This window comes from Pristiophorus japonicus, chromosome 21 (assembly GCF_044704955.1).
Source record: "Pristiophorus japonicus isolate sPriJap1 chromosome 21, sPriJap1.hap1, whole genome shotgun sequence".
Taxonomy (NCBI): Eukaryota; Metazoa; Chordata; class Chondrichthyes; family Pristiophoridae; genus Pristiophorus; species Pristiophorus japonicus.
Genome location: NC_091997.1, coordinates 34484953 through 34508305, shown reverse-complemented (window position 1 = coordinate 34508305; position 23353 = coordinate 34484953). Strand labels below are relative to the sequence as shown.

Below are 23353 nucleotides of genomic sequence, written 5' to 3'. Positions count from 1 at the left end.
CCCCCCCACACACACTGCCCCCCCACACACACTGCCCCCCCCACACACACTGCCCCCCCCACACACACTGCCCCCCCCACACACAGCCCCCCCCACACACTGCCCCCCCCACAAACTTCCCCCCCCCACAAACTTCCCCCCCCACACACACTGCCCCCCCCCACACACACTGCCCCCACCCACACACTGTCCCCCCCCCACACACTGTCCCCTCCCCACACACTGTCCCCTCCCCACACACTGTCCCCTCCCCACACCCTGCCCCCCCCCACACACTGACCCCACTCACACTGCTCTCCACACACTGCCACCCCCACACACTGTCCCCCCCACACACTGCACCGCCCACACTACCCCCACTCACACTGTGCCCCCCCCCACACACTGCCCACCCACACACTGCCCCCCACACACTGCCCCCACTCACACTGTGCCCCTCCACACACTGCCCCCCCCACACTGCCCCCCCCACATTGCCCCCCACACACTGCCCCCCCCACACACTGCCCCCCCCACACTGCCTCCCTCCCCACACACTGCCTCCCTCCCCACACACTGCCCCCCTCCCCACACACTGCCCCCCCACACTGCCTCCCCCCCCACACACTGTCTCCCCCACACACTGTCTCCCCCACACACTGTCCCCCCCACACACTGCCCCACCCACACTGCCCCCACTCACACTGTGCCCCCCCCACACACTGCCCACCCACACACTGCCCCCACTTACACTGTGCCCCTCCACACACTGCCCCCCCATACTGCCCCCCCCACACTTTCCTCCCCACACACTTTCCTCCCCACACACTGCCCCCCCCCACACTGCCTCCCTCCCCACACACTGCCTCCCTCCCCACACACTGCCCCCCTCCCCACACACTGCCCCCCCCCACACTGCCTCCCCCCCCACACACTGCCCCCCCCACACACTGCCCCCCCCCCACACTGTCCCCTCCCCACACATTGCCCCCCCCCCTCACACTGCCCCCCCCTCTAGCGCCACACTGTCGTAGGGGCAGTACTGAGGGAGCGTCTCACTGTCGGAGAGCCAGTACTGAGGGAGCGCTGCACTGATGGAGGGGCAGTGCTGAGGGAGTGCCGCACTGTCGGAGGGGCAGTACTGAGGGAGCGCCGCACTGTCGGAGGGGTAGTACTGAGGGAGCGCCGCACTGTCGGAGGGGCAGTACTGAGGGAGCGCCGCACTGTCGGAGGGGCAGTACTGAGGGAGCGCCGCACTGTCGGAGGGGCAGTACTGAGGGAGCACAGCACTGTCGGAGGGGCAGTACTGAGAGAGCACCGCACTTTCGGAGGGGCAGTACTGAGGGAGCGCCGCACTGTCGGAGGGGCAGTACTGAGGGAGTGCCGCACTGTCTGAGGGGCAGTACTGAGGGAGCACTGCACTGTCGGAGGGGCAGTACTGAGGGAGCACTGCACTGTCGGAGGGTCAATCTTTCGCATAGGATGTTAAACCAAGGCTCTCTCAGCAGCACATAAAAGATCCCATGCCATATTTTGAAGAGGAGCAGGGGAGTTTTCCCCTGTGTCCTGACAAATATTTATCCCTCAATCAACATAACAAAAACAGATTATCTGGTCATTATCACATTGCTGTTTGTGGGAGCTTGCTGTGCGCAAATTAGCTGCCCCGTTTCCCACATTACACTCCAAAAAGTACTTCATTGGCTGTAAAGCGCTTTGGGACGTCCGGTGGTTTATTATTTGTTTCCCGGGTAACTCAGTCGGTTCTAACCTATGTTCCAGATCGACTGGGGAGACGATGGCACGTCTGGAACAGACCAGTCAGATGGAACAGACTGGGGGATCTCGGTGGTAAATAATGCTGAGGTAAGTGTTGCCGAGTCAGCTCACACAGCCTCCTGTCCGGACGTGGTTTGCTGCAGGCTGTGAATGATTTTGCTGCATATTTTTTCCAAGGTGAACAGCCAGGAACAAGGAGCTGATGTGATCGACTGGGGCGAGAGCACAAGTGCTGCAGTCGGAATCGATGTGGTGGAGTGCGGTGCTGAAGGTATTCTGTTACGCTCTTGCCAATCATACATTATATAACCCAGGGATTGAGTTCCAACCTGGGCATCTATGTTTGAGGTTCCTTGAACCCCCCGATTAGATTCCAGCCTGTAGCTCACTCCCAAGTGTCTGTTAAAAAGAAAGACTTGCATTTATATAGCACCTTTCACGACCACCGGACGTCTCAAAGCGCTTTACAGCCAATGAAGTACTTTTGGAGTGCAGTCACTGTTGTAATGTGGGAAACGCAGCAGCCAATTTGCGCACAGCAAGCTCCCACAAACAGCAATGTGATAATGACCAGATAAACTGTTTTTGTTATGTTGATTGAGGGATAAATATTGGCCCCAGGACACTGGGGAGAACTCCCCTGCTCTTCTTCGAAATAGTGCCATGGGATTTTTTACGCCCACCTGAAGGAGCAGATGGGGCCTCGGTTTAACGTCTCCTCCGACAGTGCGGCACTCCCTCAGTACTGCACTGGGACTGTCAGCCTAGATTTTTTGTGCTATTCTATATATAAACCTCCCAAACTCCTTGATTAGATTCCAGCCTGTAACTCACTCCTGGGTAACTTTTGTCCTGTTAATTTTAAATTCTTTTCCTTTAATATAAGGGCTCTGTATAATAATGGATACCCTGGGCTCAGTTACTGGTTCGGAAAGTTTCTTTACAGAATAATAAACACCTGGTATTATAAAATTTGTACAATTATTCTGTCTACTAAAATTCGGCGATAAATCCTTTGACAAGTTCATCATATAATGACTCTGCCATTATATTCCTCAACTAGTTTTAGATCTCTCAATAAGTCTTGGCCTCAGTGGCTGGCACACTTGTCTCTGAGTCAGAAGGTTGTGGGTTCAAGTCTCGCTCCAGAGACTTGAGCACAAAAATCTAGGCTGACACTCCCAGTGCAGTACTGAGGGAGCGCTGCACTGTCGGAGGTGCCATCTTTCGGATGAGACGCTAAACCGAGGCTCCGTCTGCTCTCTAGGGTTGTGCAAAAGCTCCCATGACGCTATTTTGTAGAAGAACAGGGGAGTTATCCCGGTGTCCTGGAGCCAATATTTCTCTCTCAACCAACATAACAAAAACAGGTTAACTGGTCATTATCACATTGCTGTTTGTGGACGTTTGCTGTGCGCAAATTGCATTTGCCTTCAAAAAATACTTCATTGGCCTGAGGACATGAAAGGCATGATATAAACGCAACAGCAAAGTAGCACTATATAAATACAAAATTGTTCTTTTATTTATCCCTCGATCAACATAACAAAAAAAACAGATTATCTGGTCATTATCACATTGCTGTTTGTGGGAGCTTGCTGTGCGCGAATTGGCTGCCACGTTTCCCACATTACAACGGTGACTACACTCCAAAAGTACCCCATTGGCTGTAAAGCGATTTGAGATGTCGTCCGGTGGTCGTGAAAAGCGTTATATAAATCCAAGTCTTTCTTTCAATACAATCTCACTTTAAACAGGAAGCATTTACACTTTGGACACTAGGTGGCAGTGCTGCCCACAAAATTATCACCAGGGCGGAAAGCTGTCGTTTATACGGATAAGGGAGACTTTCACACTCCCTCGCTCTCCTTACCTGCCTCATCAACTTTGGGTGGTTTGTGAAAGAACGTTTATCGGTGATGCAATTACTGCCCTGTCGTCACTTCTGAGTCTCAGTACTGAAATATGCAACACGTGGGTATTATACATGGCTATGAAGTTTCATAGAAATAATTCTCAAAAAGTTGCAGACAGAAGGAGGCCATTCGGCCCATCGTGCCAGTGCTGGCTCTGTGGCAGAGCAGTCGTGCTTAGTCCTACACCCCTGCTTGTCTGTAACCCTGTAATCCCCCAGGACCTGACCAACTCCCTCTTAAAATTACTGCTGGATTCAGCTTCCACCACCTTGGAGCACCCAGATCCCGACAACTCCCAGTGAAAAGATTTCCCCAGATCTTATCCCAATGATTTTAAATCTGTGATCTCTGGTTATTAACTCACTCGCCAGAGGGACTATTTTTTCCCTATTTGCTCTGTCAAAAACTCTTTTCATCTTGAAAACCTCTATTTGGTCACCTCGTAACCTCTCCTCATAACTGAAGTCCCTCATCCCTAGTAACATCCTGTTAAACCTATGTTATATTACAGGTATGTCATTCTGTAATAAAATAATTGCATTCGACAGTATCTCACAAACCCGCCGCCTCTACCACCTAGAAGGACAAGGGCAGCAGGTGCATGGGAACACCACCATCTCCACGTTCCCCTCTGAGTCACACACCATCCTGACTTGGAAATATATCGGCCGTTCCTTCATCGTCGCTGGGTCACAATCCTGGAACTCCCTCCCTAACAGCACTGTGGGAGCACCTTCACCACACGGACTGCAGCGGTTCAAGGCGGTGGCTCACCACCTCCTTCTCAAGGGGCAATTAGAGATGGGCAATAAATGCCGGTCTTGCCAGCGACGCCCACATCCCAGGAACAAATTTTTTTAAAGTTGTGGGTAATATTGAAATCCATCTATGAACGCCGATTTTAAAATCACAGACTGACTCTGTTTCTCTGTTGGGTAAAATTCTGTTCTCTGCTTCTAGGTGTGGCAAAGGGGAATGATGCTCTCACAGTCCTGGAAAATGTAGAAACCAGAAACCAGTTTATTAATGAACTCATGGAGGTACCTTTCAACTAGAAATATAAAAAAACATACAAAATGTAACATTGAGGAATGGAATGTTTAGCTGTAGTGCTGTGCCCACCTTAGAGGGTGCATGAGCACCTTCTGACCACAGTGTGGCACCAGTGAGCAGGTTTGTGTTGGGTGAGGGTCCTGGAGCTAAGGTGCAGATTATCCAACCTCAACAACAACTTGCATTTATATAGCGCCTTTAATGTACTGAAACGTCCCAAGGCGCTGCACAGGAGTATTATGAGATAAAGAATTTGACACCGAACCGCAAAAGTAGCAATTAGCGCTGGTGACCAAAAGCTTGGTCAAAGAGGTTGGTTTTAAGGCGGGTATTGAAGGAGGAAAGAGAGGTAGAGAGGCGGAGAGGTTTAGGGAAGGAGTTCCAGAGTTTGGGGCCCAGGCAACAGAAGAAACAGCCACCGATGGAGCGATTATAATCAGGGATTACAGAGATAGGGAGGGGCGAGGTCATGGAGGGATTTGAAAATAAGGATGAGAATTTTGAAATTGAGGTGTTGCTTAACCGGGAGCCAAGGTAGGTCAGCGAGCATAGGGGGTGATGGGTGAGTGGGACTCGGTGCGAGTTAGGACACGGGGCAGTGAGCACAGGGGGTGATGGGTGAGCGGGACTGGATGCAAGTTCGGACACGGGGCAGCGAGCACAGGGGGTGATGGGTGAGCGGGACTGGGTGCGAGTTAGGACACGGGGCAGCGAGCACAGGGGGTGATGGGTGGGTGTGACTGGGTGCGAGTTAGGACACGGGGCAGCGAGCACAGTGGGTGATGGGTGAGCGGGATTCGGTGCGAGTTAGGACATGGGGCAGTGAGCAAAGGGAGTGATGGGTGAGCGGGACTCGGTGCGAGTTAGGACACGGGGCAGCGAGCACAGGGGGTGATGGGTAAGCGGGACTGGGTGCGAGTTAGGACACGGGGCAGCGAGCACAGGGGGTGATGGGTGAGCGGGACTGGGTGCGAGTTAGGACACGGGGCAGTGAGCACAGGGGGTAATGGGTGAGCAGGACTCGGTGCGAGTTAGGACACAGGGCAGCGAGCAAAAGGGGTGATGGGTGAGCGGGACTCGGTGCGAGTTAGGTCACGGGGCAGTGAGCACGGGGTGATGGGTGAGCGGGACTCGGTGCGAGTTAGGACACGGGGCAGCGAGCAGAGGGGGTGATGGGTGAGCGGGACTGGGTGCGAGTTAGGACACGGGGCAGCAAGCACAGGGGGTTATGGGTGAGCGGGACTCGGTGCGAGTTAGGACACGGGGCAGTGAGCACAGGGGGTAATGGGTGAGCAGGACTGGGTGCGAGTTAGGACATGGGGCAGCGAGCACAGGGGGTGATGGGTGAGCGGGACTGGGTGCGAGTTAGGACATGGGGCAGCGAGCACAGGGGGTGATGGGTGAGCGGGACTGGGTGCGAGTTAGGACACGGGGGCAGTGAGCACAGGGGGTTATGTGTGAGCAGGACTCGGTGCGAGTTAGGACACGGGGGCAGTGAGCACAGGGGGTGATGGGTGAGCGGGACTCGGTGCGAGTTAGGACACGGGGCAGTGAGCACAGGGGGTAATGGGTGAGCAGGACTCGGTGCGAGTTAGGACACGGGGCAGCGAGCACAGTGGGTGATGGGTGAGCGGGACTCGGTGCGAGTTAGGACACGGGGCAGCGAGCAGAGGGGGTGATGGGTGAGCGGGACTGGGTGCGAGTTAGGACACGGGGCAGCAAGCACAGGGGGTTATGGGTGAGCGGGACTCGGTGCGAGTTAGGACACGGGGCAGTGAGCACGGGGTAATGGGTGAGCGGGACTCGGTGCGAGTTAGGACATGGGGCAGCGAGCACAGGGGGTGATGGGTGAGCGGGATTGGGTGCGAGTTAGGACATGGGGCAGCGAGCACAGGGGGTGATGGGTGAGCAGGACTGGGTGCGAGTTAGGACATGGGGCAGCGAGCACAGGGGGTGATGGGTGAGCAGGACTCGGTGCGAGTTAGGACACGGGGGCAGCGAGCACAGGGGGTGATGGGTGAGCGGGATTGGGTGCGAGTTAGGACATGGGGCAGTGAGCACAGGGGGTGATGGGTGAGCAGGACTGGGTGCGAGTTAGGACACGGGGGCAGTGAGCACAGGGGGTTATGGGTGAGCAGGACTCGGTGCGAGTTAGGACACGGGGGCAGTGAGCACAGGGGGTGATGGGTGAGTGAGACTGGGTGCGAGTTAGGACCATGATCTGATTGAATGGTGGGAGGGACTGAATGGCCTCCGCCTGCTCCTGTGTTCCAGCAGAGGCAAGTGAGATGCTTGCAGTTCTTCGCCAGTGTGACGCAGGGTGTGTGGAGGCGATGCTCCTGTTAAGCTGCGCGGCTGCCGATACAGTGCAGGCTGTTGCCCGGCTTTGCAGCAGGAAAAACCGCGTGCGAGAATTGGAATCAGTCATGCAGCCCGTTCAGGGGGCCTCGCACCCAAAAATACTAAAGGGAACATTGCCCAAGGAAGAATACTTCCCCCGCCCCCTTAAAGTTGGCTCCATATCTTCATCCTCTTCCCACCCCACCCCCATCTTTCCCCCATTTTGCTCCTGCTCTGATCCGCAGATCTCCTGCGTGGTGAGTCAATATGTGGAGTCTTAAGTGCGGCAGGTTAAGCGTGACCAGAAGTGAGTGTGACGCTTCAAGCAAGTGTGCACGATATAAGCAAGGCTTTCGATCACAATTTTTTTTTGTTTCACAGCAAGGGTCTCTGGAGAGGAACGAGGAGCAGGGGCTGTCAGTCGATTATGTCTCGATCTTTTTCCCAGCTGTGGATTCCAGCATCAGGATTCCTAACCCCCCCCCTCCCCAACATCGAACTGCGTGCAACCCAGGGACAGACTCCTGCGACTGCCTTCTTTCCTAGGCCCAGTGTCACTGGCAGCTGATGCCTTTGCCCACTGTCGGGGGTTCCCTGTGGGGGCGATGCCTTGTGCTGGTACTGATGGTAATCACTGCCAGTGAGGGGAGTTTGTAGATTGCAGGGTGCTTGTATCATTCTTGCTCCGGGCCACTCCACACCAATGTTCCCGATCTGCTGCACACCTCCCTGTCGGGTCCACGCAGCCCAGGACTGGTGTTTGCAATGTTAAAATTTGCACATGCGAGGAACTGTGAATGGGCCGAGCGGCCCCTTGGAGGCACAACAACCTGGTGGTTCTGCGACTGGGCCAGTGATCCCAAGGCCTGCACTCATAATCAGGAGACGTCAGTTCGAATCCCACAACGGCAGCTGGGGAATTTAAATTCAGTTAATTAAATAAATCTGGAATAAAAAGCTAGAGTCAGTAATGGTGACTGAAACTACTGGATTGTCATAAAAACCCATCGGGTTCACTGATGGCTTTGAGGGAAGGAAATCTGCCGCCCTTACCCGGTCTGGGACTACATGTGACTCCAGACCCACAGCAATGTGGTTGACTCTAAATGCCGTCTGCAATGGCCCAGCGAGACACTCAGTTGCACCAAACCGCTATGAAAATGGACTGTGGTTCACCACCTTCTCGAGGGCAATTAGGGATGGGCAATAAATGCCGGCCTGGTCAGCAATGCCCGTTAATGAATAAAATACATTTTTAAAAACAGCCCCCAAAAAAGTTTATGGGGAACATTGCTCTACACATCTCCTTCCATAAATTAGCCTGAGATGCACCTCAGCCTGAAATAACCACCTTCTTCACACTTTGAAGAGTGACGGATAGTCTCAAGGTTTGCAAAAGCTGAATACTGCGGAGGCTGGAGATCGCAAATAAAAACAGAGAATAGTGGAAACACTCAGCGGGTCAGGCAGCATCTGTGGGGAGAGAAACAGAGAGTTAATGTTTCAGCTCGATGACTGGTCCTGAAACGCTAACTCTGTCTCTCTCTCGCCTGACTGGCTGAGTGCTTCCATTTGTTACAGTTTCACAGGCTTTATCTGGATAGATTGTTGAAAACTTGGTCCTTCTCACGGATGTAATCACACAGCCTGAGTTGCCTGCTTCCTGCCCACCACCTCCTTCACCTCTGACCGTCAGACCATTGCCTGCAGCGAGAGGAACGGAGGCTCTCCCCAGCAGGGTGATGTTGCCTGGGACAGGTCTCAATCCTGCCCTCCTTCCCCTTGTACCCAAGCAAATCGTAACCAAGTGTGGAACACTGTTCGGAAGCCAAGCGACCCCAGCTCCTGTGCAGTATCTGAAAGAGAGAAAAAAAGAAAGACTTGCATTTATATAGCGCCTTTCACAAACACCGGATGTCTCAAAGCGCTTTACAGCCAATGCAGTAACGCGCGTTGGGACATTTTACTACGTTAAAGGTGCTACATAAATAAAAGTTATTAATAATGAAGTATAGTCACTGTTGTAATGTGGGAAATGTACACAGCAAGCTCCCACAAATAGCAATGTGATAATGACCAGATAATCTGTTTTTGTGATGTTGATTGAGGGATCAATATTGGCCCCAGGACACCCTGCTCCTTCGAAATAGTGCCATGGGATCTTTTACATCCACCTGAGAGAGCAGACAGGGCCTCGGTTTAACGTGTCTTCCGCAAGATGGCACCTCCGACAGTGCGGCACTCCCTCAGCACTGCACAGGGAGTGTCAGCCTGGATTTATGTGTTCCAGTCGCTGGAGTGGGTCGTGAACCCACAACCTTCTGACTCACAGTGGTGAGTGTGCTGCCCACTGAGCCACAGCGGGACAATTTCAAGCAACTTGTTGAGACGTATTGGTCCAACACTTCTGTTTAATTTTTTTATGCTGTAGGGAAGTGTCTGACATTTGGGGGAATCGCAGGGGCAGACCTGCCCAACCCCCCTCGCCCGACTGTGTGGGGGAAATCACAGAGGCAACCCTGCACCCCCCCGACTGTGTGATTCCTGAGTGTCGCCTTTCACCAAACATCTGGTTGACATTTCGGTCGGAGACTGAATGTTAGCGGCCGTTGTGGCGACCGGTTTACTGATTGCTTTCCTTTAATCGTCCCCGCCAGTTACAGGTCTTCCTGAGCCAGCGACTCACCGAGATGGGCGAGGAGGCCGACATCCTCTCCATGAACCAGTTTCAAACCGCCCCGACCATCGTACAGAGTCAGGACGTCGCTAAGGTCGTTGCCATGACGGCGCTCGTGAGGGACCTCGTCCAGAGACTGACCAACGTGAAGATGCGACATCTGTTCATGATCCACGCCTCACCCAGGTTCGGGGCTGCTTTGAATTTTGCCTTACTCTCCTGCCTCCGGGGTTTACACAGGAACAGGAGGAGGCCATTCGGCCCCTCGAGCCTGTTACACAGGAACAGGAGGAGGCCATTCGGCTCCTCGAGCCTGTTACACAGGAACAGGAGGAGGCCATTCGGCTCCTCGAGCCTGTTACACAGGAACAGGAGGAGGCCATTCGGCCCCTCGAGCCTGTTACACAGGAACAGGAGGAGGCCATTCAGCCCCTCGAGCCTGTTACACAGGAACAGGAGGAGGCCATTCAGCCCCTCGAGCCTGTTACACAGGAACAGGAGGAGGCCATTCAGCCCCTCGAGCCTGTTACACAGGAACAGGAGGAGGCCATTCGGCCCTTCGAGCCTGTTACACAGGAACAGGAGGAGGCCATTCAGCCCCTCGAGCCTGTTACACAGGAACAGGAGGAGGCCATTCAGCCCCTCGACCTGTTACACAGGAACAGGAGGAGGCCATTCGGCCCTTCGAGCCTGTTCCACCCTATTAAATCATGGATGATCAGTATCGGTTCCGTAACCCGTGATACCTTTGCTGATCAAAAAATATAAATCTCAGTCTTGGAATTTTCAATTGCCCCCCTCCCCGCCGGCCACAGCAGCCTTTTGGGGGTGGGGGGGGGATGAGTTTACCACTAACCTTTGTGTTTCTACACATTAATCCCGAGTCTATGAGTTAGCTGTGGCTGAAGAGGGAACGGTAGCGTAGTGGTTAGGGTACTGGACTGGTAATCTAGAGGTCTGGATTAATAAGCTGGAGACGTGAGTTCAAATCCCACCAACGTTCCCGATAAACGGTGCAGGTGCACGGCTCCCTGTCAGTCCCAGGCAGCCCAGCTTTTGCAATGTTAAAATTCGCATCTGCGAAAAACTGTGAATGGGCCGCGTGGCCCCTTAAAGATGCAGTAGCCTAGTACTTGTTACAGGACCAGTAATCCCGAGCCCTGGGCTAATGATCCGGAGACACAAGTTCAAATCCCATCACGGCAGCTGGGGAATTTAAATTCAGGTAATTAAATAAATCTGTAATAAAAAGCCAGTATCAGTAATGGTGATTATTACCGGATTGTGGTAAAAATCCATCTGGTTCACTAATGTCCCTTTAGGGAAGGAAATCTGCCGCCCTCACCCAGTCTGGCCTATATGTGACTCCAGACCCACAGCATTGTGGGTGACTCTTAACTGCCCTCTGAAATGGCCCAGCAAGACACTCCGTTGTACCAAACCGCTACAACAAAGTCAACACTGTGGGAGCCCCTTCACCACACGGACTGGAGCAGTTCAGGCAGGCAGCTCACCACCACCTTCTCAAGGGCAGTTAGGGATGGGCAATAAATGCCGGCCTTGCCTGCGACACCCACATCCCAGGAATGAATAAATAAAAACGAAATGGTTAAGCAGTAAGGGTGCTACAACATGCTAGGTTGGGAGGGGAAACATCAGCCCGGGCCCCCCGCCCCAAGTGATTCCAGCTGCAGCCTGCATGTGTCTGGGTCACGGCATGGTAACCCATGCAGCCACCTTGTAAATGATCTAATCCTCTTCAGTTCGTCTGCGCGACACCATCATTGCTTTTCCCACAGTTTGATACCTTTTTTTATTCATTTATTGCTGGGATGTGGGTGTCGCTGGAGTCGCAGTCTACAGATACTGCGCCATCACATGTTAGCTATATAGACAGCTCCACTCTCCATCCCACCCTTTCTCATATTCTTATTGACCCAGCTGCATTTGTGGGTCTTCTGAACTTTCCTCTCATCCCCTGTCCTACACACATTCCCTCGCGGCAAGAATATCGAGACTCTACCCTCTTCCCCCTCAGTGTTCACTTCCTCTCACAGTCAACAAGCTCTAAAACCTGGCCTTAATCTTTATTCATTCTCGCTGGCAAGACCGACATTTATTGCCCATCCCCTAATTGCCCCTTGAGAAGGAGGTGGTGAGCCGCCGCCTTGAACCGCTGCAGTCCGTGTGGTGAAGGTGCTCCCACAGTGCTGTTAGGGAGGGAGTTCCAGGATTGTGACCCAGCGACGATGAAGGAACGGCCGATATATTTCCACGTTGGGGTGGTGTGTGACTTGGAGGGGAACGTGGAGGTGGTGGTGTTCCCGTGCGCCTGCTGCCCTTGTCCGTCTAGGCGAGGTAGTGGTCCGATCTTTTCTCCTACCTTTTAGTATTCAGTTGTCTCCTGATCATCTCCCAACTGCTCGGCACATTATCCTCACGTTAGCAAGACGTCGTTAACAGTTGTGGTGCCCCCCATGGTTAAATAGGTCGCTGACGTTCCTCCCCTAACGTCACTGTGAGCGAGGTACCCCAGGGCTCCCAGCACCAGTGGCAACAAATCTCCAGCAACAGTCAGAACCCTGAGGGTGAGAGGTGGAGATGGATGGGGCGAGAGAGGAGAAAAAAAGTCACACATAGTGAAATAAATGTTGGTCTCCTTACTCTTCTTGCCTTGGAGGGAGTGCAACGAAGGTTCGGTCGACTGATTCCTGGGATGAGAGGGTTGTCCTATGAGAAAGAAAAAAGAAAGAAAGACTTGCATTTATATAGCGTCTTTCGTGATCGCGGACCTTTCAAAGCGCTTTACGGCCAATGAACTACTTTTGAAGTGTAGTCACTGTTGTAATGTGGGAAAGATGGAGTAGACTAGGCCTATATTCCCTAGAACTTAGAAGAATGAGATGTGATCTCATTTAATATAACATTCTAGAAAGTTTTCCCAGGCTGGGGAGTCTAGAACCAGGGGTCACAGTCTCAGGATAAGGGGTCGGCCATTCAGGACTGAGATGAGGAGAAATTTCTTCACTCAGAAAGTGGGGAATCTTTGAAATTCTCTGCCCCAGAGGGCTGTGGAGGCTCAGTCGTTGAGTATGTTCAAGGCTGAGAGCGCTAGATTTTTGGAGTGTAGGGGAATCGAGGGAAATGGGGATCGGGCGGGAAAGCGGAGTTGAGGCCGAAGATCAGCCGTGATCCTATTGAATGGAGCAGGCTCGAGGGGCTGAATTGGCGACTCCTGTTCCTAATTCTCAGGTACTTATGTAATGTACAGCGGGCGACCTATTTAACGGTGCTGTTTCGCTGCTGCAGATACGTAGACCGCGTGACTGAGCTCCTGCAACAGAAGCTGAAACAGGCGGATGCTGTGGGAGCAAAGCAGTACCTGATGGTTCAGAAGCGGCAGCAGTCTCTGGAGGAGCAGGCCGCCCTCGAACCGAAACTGGACCTTCTCATCCAGAGAACCAAAGAGCTGCGGAAGCTGGTGAGTGACCCGCTCGGGCACATCGTGCGTGTGGCTTAAAGCTGTTCGAAATTTCATCAGCAATCATTAAAAATGAAAATGTTTCTTGCAGTCCCTACTCCGGCCACTGGGTGTCATTGGTGAGAAAGCCTTTCGCAACCTCAGAACATCCCAAATTGCATTACAGCCGATGAAATGTGGTCACTGTTGTAATGTAGGAAACTTGGCAGCCAATTTATGCACAGCAAGCTCCCACAAACACAAATAATGATCGGGTAATCTGTTTTCGTGATGTTAGTTGAGGGATAAATATTGGCCCGGGGAGAACTCCTGCTCTTCTTTGAAATAGTGCCATGGGATCACTTACATCCACTGATAGAAAGCAGACGGGGCCTTGGTTTAACATTTCAACCACTCTGACAGTGCAGCAATCCCTCAGTACTGCCCCTCCGACAGTGCGGCGCTCCCTCAGTACTGCCCCTCTGATAGTGCGGCGCTCCCTCAGTACTGCCCCTCTGACAGTGCAGCACTCCTTCAGTGCTGCCCCTCCGACAGTGCAGCACTCCTTCAGTGCTGCCCCTCCGACAGTGCAGCACTCCCTCAGTACTGCCCCTCCGACAGTGCAGCACTCTCTCAGTACTGCCCCTCCGACAGTGCAGCACTCCCTCAGTACTGCCCCTCCGACAGTGCAGCGCTCCCTCAGTACTGCCCCTCCGACAGTGCAGCACTCCCTCAGCACCGCACTGGGAGTGTCAGCCTAGATTTTTGTGCTCAAGTCACTGGATTGGTACCCGAACCCACAACCTTCTAACTCCGAGGCGAGAGTGCTGCCCACTGAGCCACGGCTGACACCCGTTATTAATGCCAGTTATCGGGTTCTACACTCGCTTGTTAAATCAATGTGTGAACATGGTATTGAGAGTTACATCAGTCTGCAGTGAATGAGAAATTTTAAATCAAAGAGTTCGCTGCTGGGGATATTTGACATTTCCCACCAAGTGAAGGGAAGCGGTTTGATATATAATCAATGTGTTTAGAAACACATTTACCCCTATTATGAATTTCTTACTCCATCTTCCCCTCTCTGGACGCTGGCAGGCTGCACTTGGCTTCTAGCCCACACCCTGGGGCGCTCGGGCCTCCCTCTGACAGTGCAGCACTCCCTCAGTACTGCCCCTCCGACAGTGCAGCACTCCCTCAGTACTGCCCCTCTGACAGTGCAGCTCTGACTCCCAATCCGGTTCCCTCCCACTCTTCCCTTTGGATCCCTGCCTGTCCTGCACTCGGTGTCCCGATGTCCACAATGAGAAACTGAGATTCCGTGGCATCCCAGATACAGAGACCTCATTGATCAGCTCAGTGTGTTATACCTACAGTATCGGCATTGGACCAGGAGTCGGCCATTCAGCCCCTCGAGCCTGCTCCGCCATTCAGTGAGATCACTGCGACCTAACTCCATATACCCGCTTTTGCACCGTATCCCTCAATACCTTTGGTTAACAAAAATCTATCAATCTCCGATTTAAAATTAACAATTGACCCAACATTAATTGCCGTTTGCAGAAGAGAGTTCCAAACTTCTACAGCCTTTGTGTGCAGACGAGTTTCCTCATTTCACTCTTGAAAGGTCTGGTTCCAATTTTTAGACGATTCTCCCTAGTCCTAGACTCCCCAACCATCGGGAATAGTTTCTCTCTATCTCCCCTATCTGTTTCCCTTAATATCCTGAAAACTTCAATCAGATCGCCCCTTAACCTTCTAAATTCTAGGGAATACAACCCTAATTTGTGTAATCTTGCCTTGTAATTTAACCCCTGGAGTCCAGGTATTGTTCTGGCCCCCAGTGTATTCCCCCAGTGGTATTCCCCCAGTGTATTCCCCCAGTGTATTCCCTCAGTATATCCCCCAGTGTGGCCCTCAGTGTATCCTCCAGTGTATTCCCCCAGTGGTATTCCCCCAGTGTATTCCCCCAGTATATCCCCCAGTGTGGCCCTCAGTGTATCCTCCAGTGTGGCCCCCAGTGGTATTCCCCCAGTGTATTCCCCCAGTGTATCCCTCAGTGCGGCCCCCAGTGTATTCCCTCAGTATATCCTCCAGTGTGGCCCTCAGTGTATCCCCCAGTGTGGCCCTCAGTGTATCCCCCAGTGTGGCCCTCAGTGTATCCCCCAGTGTGGCCCTCAGTGTATCCCCCAGTGTGGCCCTCAGTGTATCCCCCAGTGTGGCCCTCAGTGTATCCCCCAGTGTGGCCCCCAGTGTATCCCCCAGAGTGGCCCCCAGTGTATCCCCCAGTGTGGCCCTCAGTGTATCCCCCAGTGTGGCCCTCAGTGTATCCTCCAGTGTGGCCCTCAGTGTATCCCCCAGTGTGGCCCTCAGTGTATCCCCCAGAGTGGCCCCCAGTGTATCCCCCAGTGTGGCCCTCAGTGTATCCCCCAGTGTGGCCCTCAGTGTATCCCCCAGTGTGGCCCTCAGTGTATCCCCCAGTGTGGCCCTCAGTGTATCCTCCAGTGTGGCCATCAGTGTATCCCCCAGTGTGGCCCTCAGTGTATCCCCCAGTGCGGCCCCCAGTGTATCCCCCAGAGTGGCCCCCAGTGTATCCCCCAGTGTGGCCCTCAGTGTATCCCCCAGTGTGGCCCTCAGTGTATCCCCCAGTGTGGCCCTCAGTGTATCCCCCAGTGTGGCCCTCAGTGTATCCCCCAGTGTGGCCCCCAGTGTATCCCCCAGTGCGGCCCCCAATGTATCACCCAGTGTGGCCCTCAGTGTATCCCCCAGTGTGGCCCTCAGTGTATCCCCCAGTGTAACCCCAGTGTATCTCCCAGTGCGGCCCCCAGTGTATCTCCCAGTGCGGCCCCCAGTGTATCTCCCAGTGCGGCCCCCAGTGTATCTCCCAGTGCGGCCCCCAGTGTATCCCCCAGTGCGGCCCCCAGTGTATCTCCCAGTGTGGCCCCCAGTGTATCTCCCAGTGCGGCCCCCAGTGTAACCCCAGTGTATCCCCCAGTGCGGCCCCCAGTGTATCCCCCAGTGCGGCCCCCAGTGTATCTCCCAGTGACCCTGAGTAGACAGTCGGAGCTCACTGCACTTCAGGCTGGGAAAGTGGCAGGTGAGGGAAACTCAACAAGTGAATGATTGAAAATCGAGGAATCGTTCATTCTTAGCGTGTGCGGACTGTACTAGAGTATATGTCTGATTGTACGCGAGTATCAGTGTGTGACTGTTTTAGTGATAGAAACAGAAAATGCTGGAAATCTCAGCGGGTCAGGCAGTGTCTGTGGGGAGAGACAGTTAACGTTTCAGGTCTGTGACCTTTTTGTCAGAACTTGAAAAGTTAGAAATGTAACAGATTTTTAAGCAAGTGCAGAGGCAATGAAAGGGGGAGGGGAGGAAGGAACAAAAGGGAAGATCTGTGATGGGGTGGAGGGCAGGAGAGATTAGAGAGACAAAAGGGTTGATGGGCCAAATTGAGATGGTAATGGCACAAGTTGGGAAACGAAAGTTGAGTCTGGATGGGGTGTGAATGGCGAAATCACCAGCTGCCGCGGGAAAGAGAAAACAAAGATGGATGTTTGTAAAAATAAAAGGAGGCAAGGGGAAACTGTGCTTGTATCCGTGTCAGACGCTACGTGTAGTGGGCAAGGGTAACGTCCTTTTTGCTCTGCTTTATCTTTCAGATCGAGGCCGATGTCTCCAAACGGTATCAGAACCGGCGGGTAAATCTGATGGGCGTCCTTGTCTAACCTGCCCACGCAGTGCCCGGGCACAGCCAACCCTCCGACACACACCCAATTATCTGGTACTTGCCCACGGACTTGCTGCTCACACCAAAGTAGGTTGGAGGTTGGACCAAGGCTTTACCACTAAAAGATTGAACTGGAGACTCAAGCCTGTAATTTACGTTAGTAACGCCGAGGGTTTTGGAGATTTGAGTTGCCGCTGTGGCCCGCCAACAGACACAGCAGAGCTGGGAAGTGTTTATAAAACCCCCCTGGTTAATATTTGTTGCTAACATTTTGTAACTAAAGTGATGAAATTGTGTTTTCTACCTGTGAGGAGGAATGATTTAATTGAGTGGTTCATGTGTGGGTTATTGAGCAAAGCTGGAGACCCTGCCCTCTACCTCTGTTAACAGTTAGCTCAGACTGGGGGGGGAAGCCTCGAAATTGATGTTAGAAAAATTAAACCTGTCCAGACGCCAAACCCGGGTACCTCACCCGCTAGTTAAATAAGAATGTGCCTTTGTGGGGTTCATATTGGTGTCTGCTGTCGGAAGGTGCACACAGGCACACGCATGCATGTAGACACACACGCAGACACAGACACACACACACACATGCAGACACGCGCACGCAGACATGCGCACACACACACACACACGTGCACGCAGACACATGTACATGCAGACACACACGCGGGGACACACACGCGGACACACGCTCGCAGCCATGTGTGGTAGAATTGTCACGACAGCTGTGTGTTGACCTGTATTCTGTTCCCCCACAGGCAAAATAACTAATGATTAAACACAATAATAAAATTATATTTGAATAGCTGACAACTCGCTCCTCATTGTTACAGCATCTTGGATATGTGTCGAGTCCTGCGCACATGTGTGTGTGTGTGTGGGTAGGTCTGCACCTATGGTTATTGCACAACGGGGTTGGGGGTAATATATTAGCATGGATAGAGGATTGGCGAACGAACAGAAAACAGAGTCGGGATAAATGGTTCATTCTCGGGTTGACAACCAGTAACTAGTGGAGTGCTGCAGGGATCAGTGCTGGGACCCCAACTATTTACAATCTATATTAACGACTTGGAAGAAGGGACCGAGTGTGACGATACAAAGATGGTAGGAAAAGCAATGTGTGAGGAGGACACACAAAATCTGCAAAAGGACATAGACAAGCTCAGTGAGTGGGCAAAAATTTGGCAGATGGAGTATAATGTTGGAAAGTGTGAGGTCATGCACTTTGGCAGAAATGGAGAAAGATTGCCAAGTGCTGCACTACAGCGGGACCTGGGGGTACTTGTGCATGAAACACAAAAGGTTAGTATGCAGGTATAGTAAGTGATCAGGAAGGCTAATGGATTCTTGGCATTTATTGCAAAGGGAATGGAATATAAAAGCAGGGAAGTCTTGCTACAGCTATACAGGGTATTGGTGAGGCCACACCTGGAATACTGCGTGCAGTTTTGGTTTCCATATTTACGAAAGGATCTATTTGCTTTGGAGGCAGTTCAGAGAAGGTTCACTAGGTTGATTCCGGAGATGAGGGGGTTGACTTATGAGGAAAAGTTGAGTAGGTTGGGCCTCTACTCATTGGAATTCAGAAGAATGAGAGGTGATCTTAGCGAAACGTATAAGATTATGAGGGGGCTTGACAAAGTGGATGCAGAGAGAATGTTTCCACTGATGAGGGAGACTAGAACTCGAGGGCATAATCTTAGAATAAGGGGCTGCCCATTTAAAACAAAGATGAGGAGAAATTTATTTTCTCAGAGGGTTGTAAATCGGTGGAATTCGCTGCCTCAGAGAGCTGTGGAAGCTGGGACATTGAATAAATTTAAGGCAGAGATAGATTTTTGAGCGATAAGGGAATAAAGGGTTATGGGGAGCGAGCAGGGAAGTGGACCCGAGTCCATGATCAGATCAGCCATGATCTTATTAAATGGCGGAGCAGGCTCGAGGGGCCGTATGGCTTACTCCTGCTCCTATTTCTTATGTTCTTATGGTAAATACACCGACTGGGTACACTGCCTGGGACTGTGTGGCTGCAATGTTGCTGCTGCTTTTTATACAGTGTTGTCACTCGGACTGCAGTGATCTGTGATGGTGGGTATATGATGCCTTTATACCATGCCCACCAAACTGTGAAGGCAGCCGGCCAACTTGTGTCTGGTGAGAGGATTGTGAGCTGTGTGGCACTCGGCGGCAATGCTGCTGGCACAGGTCTGTCACTGGGGGAGGGAGCCATTTGAAGGGATGGTTTAACAGGCACACACAGAATCCTACAGCACAATAATACACATTTTAGACTGTATTGTCTTAAGGGTGATTCCCTCTTCCCCTTAACTTATTGGAACTGATGTGCCAAATAAACCTCCTGCCAGGATTGCAGGTACGACAGGCGCTGGGTTAAAGTGGCGATTCATTCACAACTGATGGTGCACACAGTACATGTCACAGTAACCGTGCACTGCACTCTCCTGAAACACCGGATACAGTCCTTGGCAGTGAGAAAGGCAGGTTTGCTGATGGGGATAACCAGTTGTTTATCTGGCTCTCCCCTCTCGTGATCTGCTTCCTGACATCACCCCTGAACAGCCTGGCTCTAATTTTAAAGTTATGCCTCCTTGTTCGCGCCCCCGCCCGAGGAAACAGTTTCTTGCTCTCTCTGCCTTATCAAATCCTTTAATTATCTTAAACACCTCGATCAGATCAACCCTTAAACTTCTATATTCAAGGGGATACAACAACTTGTATTTATATAGCGCCTTTAACTGAGCAGAATGTCACAAGAGCATAATCAATAAGAAGCTTTTTGGCACTGAGCCACATAAGGAGATATTAGGACAGGTGACCAAAAGCTTGGTCAAAGAGGTCGGTTTTAAGAAGCGTATTAAAGGAGGAGAGAGAGGCAGAGAGGTTTAGCAAGAGAATTCCAGAGCTTAGGGCCCAGGCAGCTGAAGGCACGGCCACCGATGGTGGAGCGATTGCTATCGGGGAATGCTCAAGAGGCCAGAATTGGAGGAGCGCAGAAATCTCAGAGGCTTGCAAGGCTGGAGGAGATTACAGAGCTAGGGAGGGGAGGTCATGGAGGGATTTGAAAACAAGATGAGGATTTTAAAATTGTTGTACCAGGAGCCAATGTCAGTCAGCGAGCACAGGGATGATGAGTAAAAGTGACTCGGTGCGAGTTAGGACACGGGGCTGCCGAGTTTTGGATGAGCTCAAGTTTATCGAAGGTGGGAGGCCAGTCAAGTAAGTGCTGGAATAGTCAAGTTTAGAGGTAACAAAGTCACGGATAAGCCGAGGCAGGGTCAGAGTTGGGCGATGTTATGGAGGTGGAAATAGGCGGTCAGTGATGGAGCAGATATGTGGCGTGGGGTCAAACACAACACCAAGGGTGTGAACTGACTGGTTCAGCTTCAGACGTGCTGGGGATGGAAACGTTGGTCGGGGAATGGAGTTTGTGGTGGGGAGCAAAGACAACGGCTTCAGGCTTCCCAATATTTAGTTTTAGGAAATTTCTGCTCATCCAATATTGGTTGTGGGCCAAGCAGTGTGACAAACCAGAGACAGTGGAGGGATCGAGCGAGGTGGTGATGAGATCGAGCTGGGTGTCGCCAGTATACATGTGTTTTCGGCTGATGTCGCCAAGATACAAGCCCAGATGTTGAATTTACAATGGGGCGCAAAGCTGTGTTCGCCTGCCGGGGGGGGCGGGGAGTGGGGGCTGCGCTACCGGCTCCCGTTAGATTGCACGGGTGTTAGCGGAGGAGCTGCCACAGTAGCGGCGTGCTCCGCCGGCGATGATGTCATCACCATGCGCCCCGCGTCAGACATTGCCCAGCGCCCCGTGAGGCTGCCGCAAGCGGTGTTAGCACCAGCCTCGTGGGTCGCAATCCGGCCTGGCATCCAGTTAAAGGGGAGGTCAGGAACGCCCCGCCATTTTGCAGGTTGGCCGACTCTCGGGGGGGTGACCCGACTCCATCCTCTGTTGCGTGGTCCGCGCTCCGTTTGGGTGGAGGGGCTGCAGCCTTGCTCCCACACTGCCCCGGAGGCCATCAGAGGCCGTGCAGAGTGTGCAGCGACCCTCCCCTTTAACGTTGAAACACGTCAGTGTTACGCGGAACACGGAGCAGCCGTGTAGCACGGACGAAATCGCCCCACTATCGCCCCGGAACCCGCCCCATCAGGAAGTTGAGTGCACGACATTGCGATCCACTTCCTGTGAGGGGCGGTAACCGCCCCCAATCGGGGTGCTGGGGAATTTACCCCCCCACCCCACCAGTCTATGTAACCCGCCTTTGTAATTTAACCCCTTTAGCTCCGGTATCATTCTGGTGAATGTGCACCGCACGCTCACCGAGGCTGATATATCCTTCCTGAGGTGTGGGGCCCAGAACTGACGCTGTGCTGCAGATGGGGTGTGACCCGAGAATTGTGTAACCGTCGCACAACAGCCAATGGTTCAGCTCGCAGACCCTGCTGTTATTGTACAGCTCCATGTGCGAGTGTTCAGCATGGAACTGGCTGTGGGTTTTGCTGCACATTTGATGAGTGTGCTGGCAGTCTAGGAGTGACCATGTTGTTCAATGATCTCCCCCTCTGACAGCACCAATTTGAGCTTCATTGTCGCTGAGCCAAAGTCCTGGAATTCCTGACCTAACAGAATGATACCAGGGCATTAAAGAATTAAATTATGAGGACAGGTTGCATGGACTATTACCTTGAATATAGAAGATTAAGGGGTTAGCATTAACCCTAAACTGAGGTGTAAGATGATTAAAGGAGTTGATGGGGTGGGTGGAGAGAAATGATTTCCTCTGGTGGGGGGAGTCCAGAACAAGGGGGAAGAACCTTAAAATTAGAGCCCGGCCATTCAGGGGTGATGTCAGGAAGCACTTGTTCACACAAAGGGCAGTGGTAATCTGGAACTCTCTCCTCCAAAAAGCTGTTGAGGCTGTGGGGGGGTATTAATTGAAAATTACAAAACAGAGCGGTAGATTTCTGTTGGGTAAGGGTATTAAGGATTATGGAACCAAGGCGGGTAGATGGAGTTAAGATACAGATCAGCCACAATCTCATTGTTTGGCGGAACAGGCTCGAGGAGCTGAAGGGCCTCCTCCTGCTCCAATGTCCCTAACAGCACTGTGGGAGCACCTTCACCACACGGACTGCAGCGGTTCAAGAAGGCGGCTCACCACCACCTTCTCAAATAATCCCTAAAAACGTCTTTGGAAAGTATGTTTAATTGTGAAATCCTCTTGCCTCACTTTGCAGCCTGGATTCTGCTCCGTGGAGTCCGGTCCTGCAGATTGAGGAGCAACTATTGAGGTCAGTGCAGTCTCTACAATAACCCACGCACTTGGAGAGCTTCCCTCTGCCTGCTGGGCGCTGGCCTGGGGAGGTTCTACACTCTGAGGCAAGTGGACAGTCAACTGTGGGCTGGAACGTTGGGGTAGATTGGGACGGTAATCCTTCAGAGCGGATTGCTCATTACACCCATGTAGAACCCGTTGCCTGAAATCAGTGGGTCCCCCAGGTTAGCTGTTCCTCACTTTAATGGGTTGCAGAAAGACTGAGGGGGGGCGGGGTATCCCACTTCCAATTATTAGTTATAAAAACATAAGAAATAGGAGCAGGAGTCGGCTATTCGGCCCCTCGAGCCTGCTCAGCCATTTAATAAGATCATGGCTGATCTGATCATGGACTCAGCTCCACTTCCCTGTTCACTCAAAAATCTGTACATCTCCGCCTTAAATATATTCAATGACCCAGCCTCCACAGCTCTCTGGGGCAGAGAATGGCACAGATTTACAACCTTCAGAGAAGAAATTCCTCCTCATCTCAGTTTTAAATGGGCGGCCCCTTATTCTGAGACTATGTCCCTGAGTTTTAGTTTCCCCTATAAGTGGAAATATCCTCTCTGCATCCACCTTGTCTTGCCAGTTCATTATCTTATATGTTTCAATAAGATCACCTCTCATTCTTCTGAACTCCAATAGTATAGGCCCAACCTACTCAACCTATCTTCATAAGTCAACTGCCTCATCTCCAGAATCAACCGAGTGAATCTTCTCTGAACAGCCTCCAATGCAAGTATATCCTTCCTTAAATATGGAGACCAAAACTGCACGCAGTACTCCAGGTGTGGCCTCACCAATAACCCTGTACAGTTGTAGCAGGACTTCTCTGCTTTTATACTCTATCCCCCCTTGCAACAAAGGACTGTTGGAGGGGCAGTACTGAGGGAGCACCGCACTGTCGGAGGGGCAGTATTGAGGGAGCCACGCATTGTCGGAGGGGCGGTACTGAAGTAGCGCTGCACTGTCGGAGTGCAGTACTGAGGGAAAGCTGCACTGTCGGAGGGGCAGTACTGAGGGAGTGCTGCACTGTTGGAGAGGCAGTACTGAGGGAGTGCCGCTCTG

The 23353-nt window shown here is 52.3% G+C and overlaps 1 protein-coding gene across 1 annotated transcript in view; it reads left to right on the top strand.

Moving 5' to 3' along the window:
- Nucleotides 1-17753, top strand: part of cdk5rap3 (CDK5 regulatory subunit associated protein 3) — a 48165-nt gene extending 30412 nt beyond the window's left edge. Inside the window, exons 9-14 of the mRNA XM_070864588.1 lie at nucleotides 1762-1845; nucleotides 1936-2029; nucleotides 4635-4714; nucleotides 9725-9930; nucleotides 13054-13225; nucleotides 16870-17753. Of these exons, the coding sequence (XP_070720689.1) occupies nucleotides 1762-1845; nucleotides 1936-2029; nucleotides 4635-4714; nucleotides 9725-9930; nucleotides 13054-13225; nucleotides 16870-16935 (702 nt within the window). The 3' untranslated portion in view covers nucleotides 16936-17753. The remainder of the gene's footprint in view (nucleotides 1-1761; nucleotides 1846-1935; nucleotides 2030-4634; nucleotides 4715-9724; nucleotides 9931-13053; nucleotides 13226-16869) is intronic.
- Nucleotides 17754-23353: the final 5600 nt, after the last annotated feature.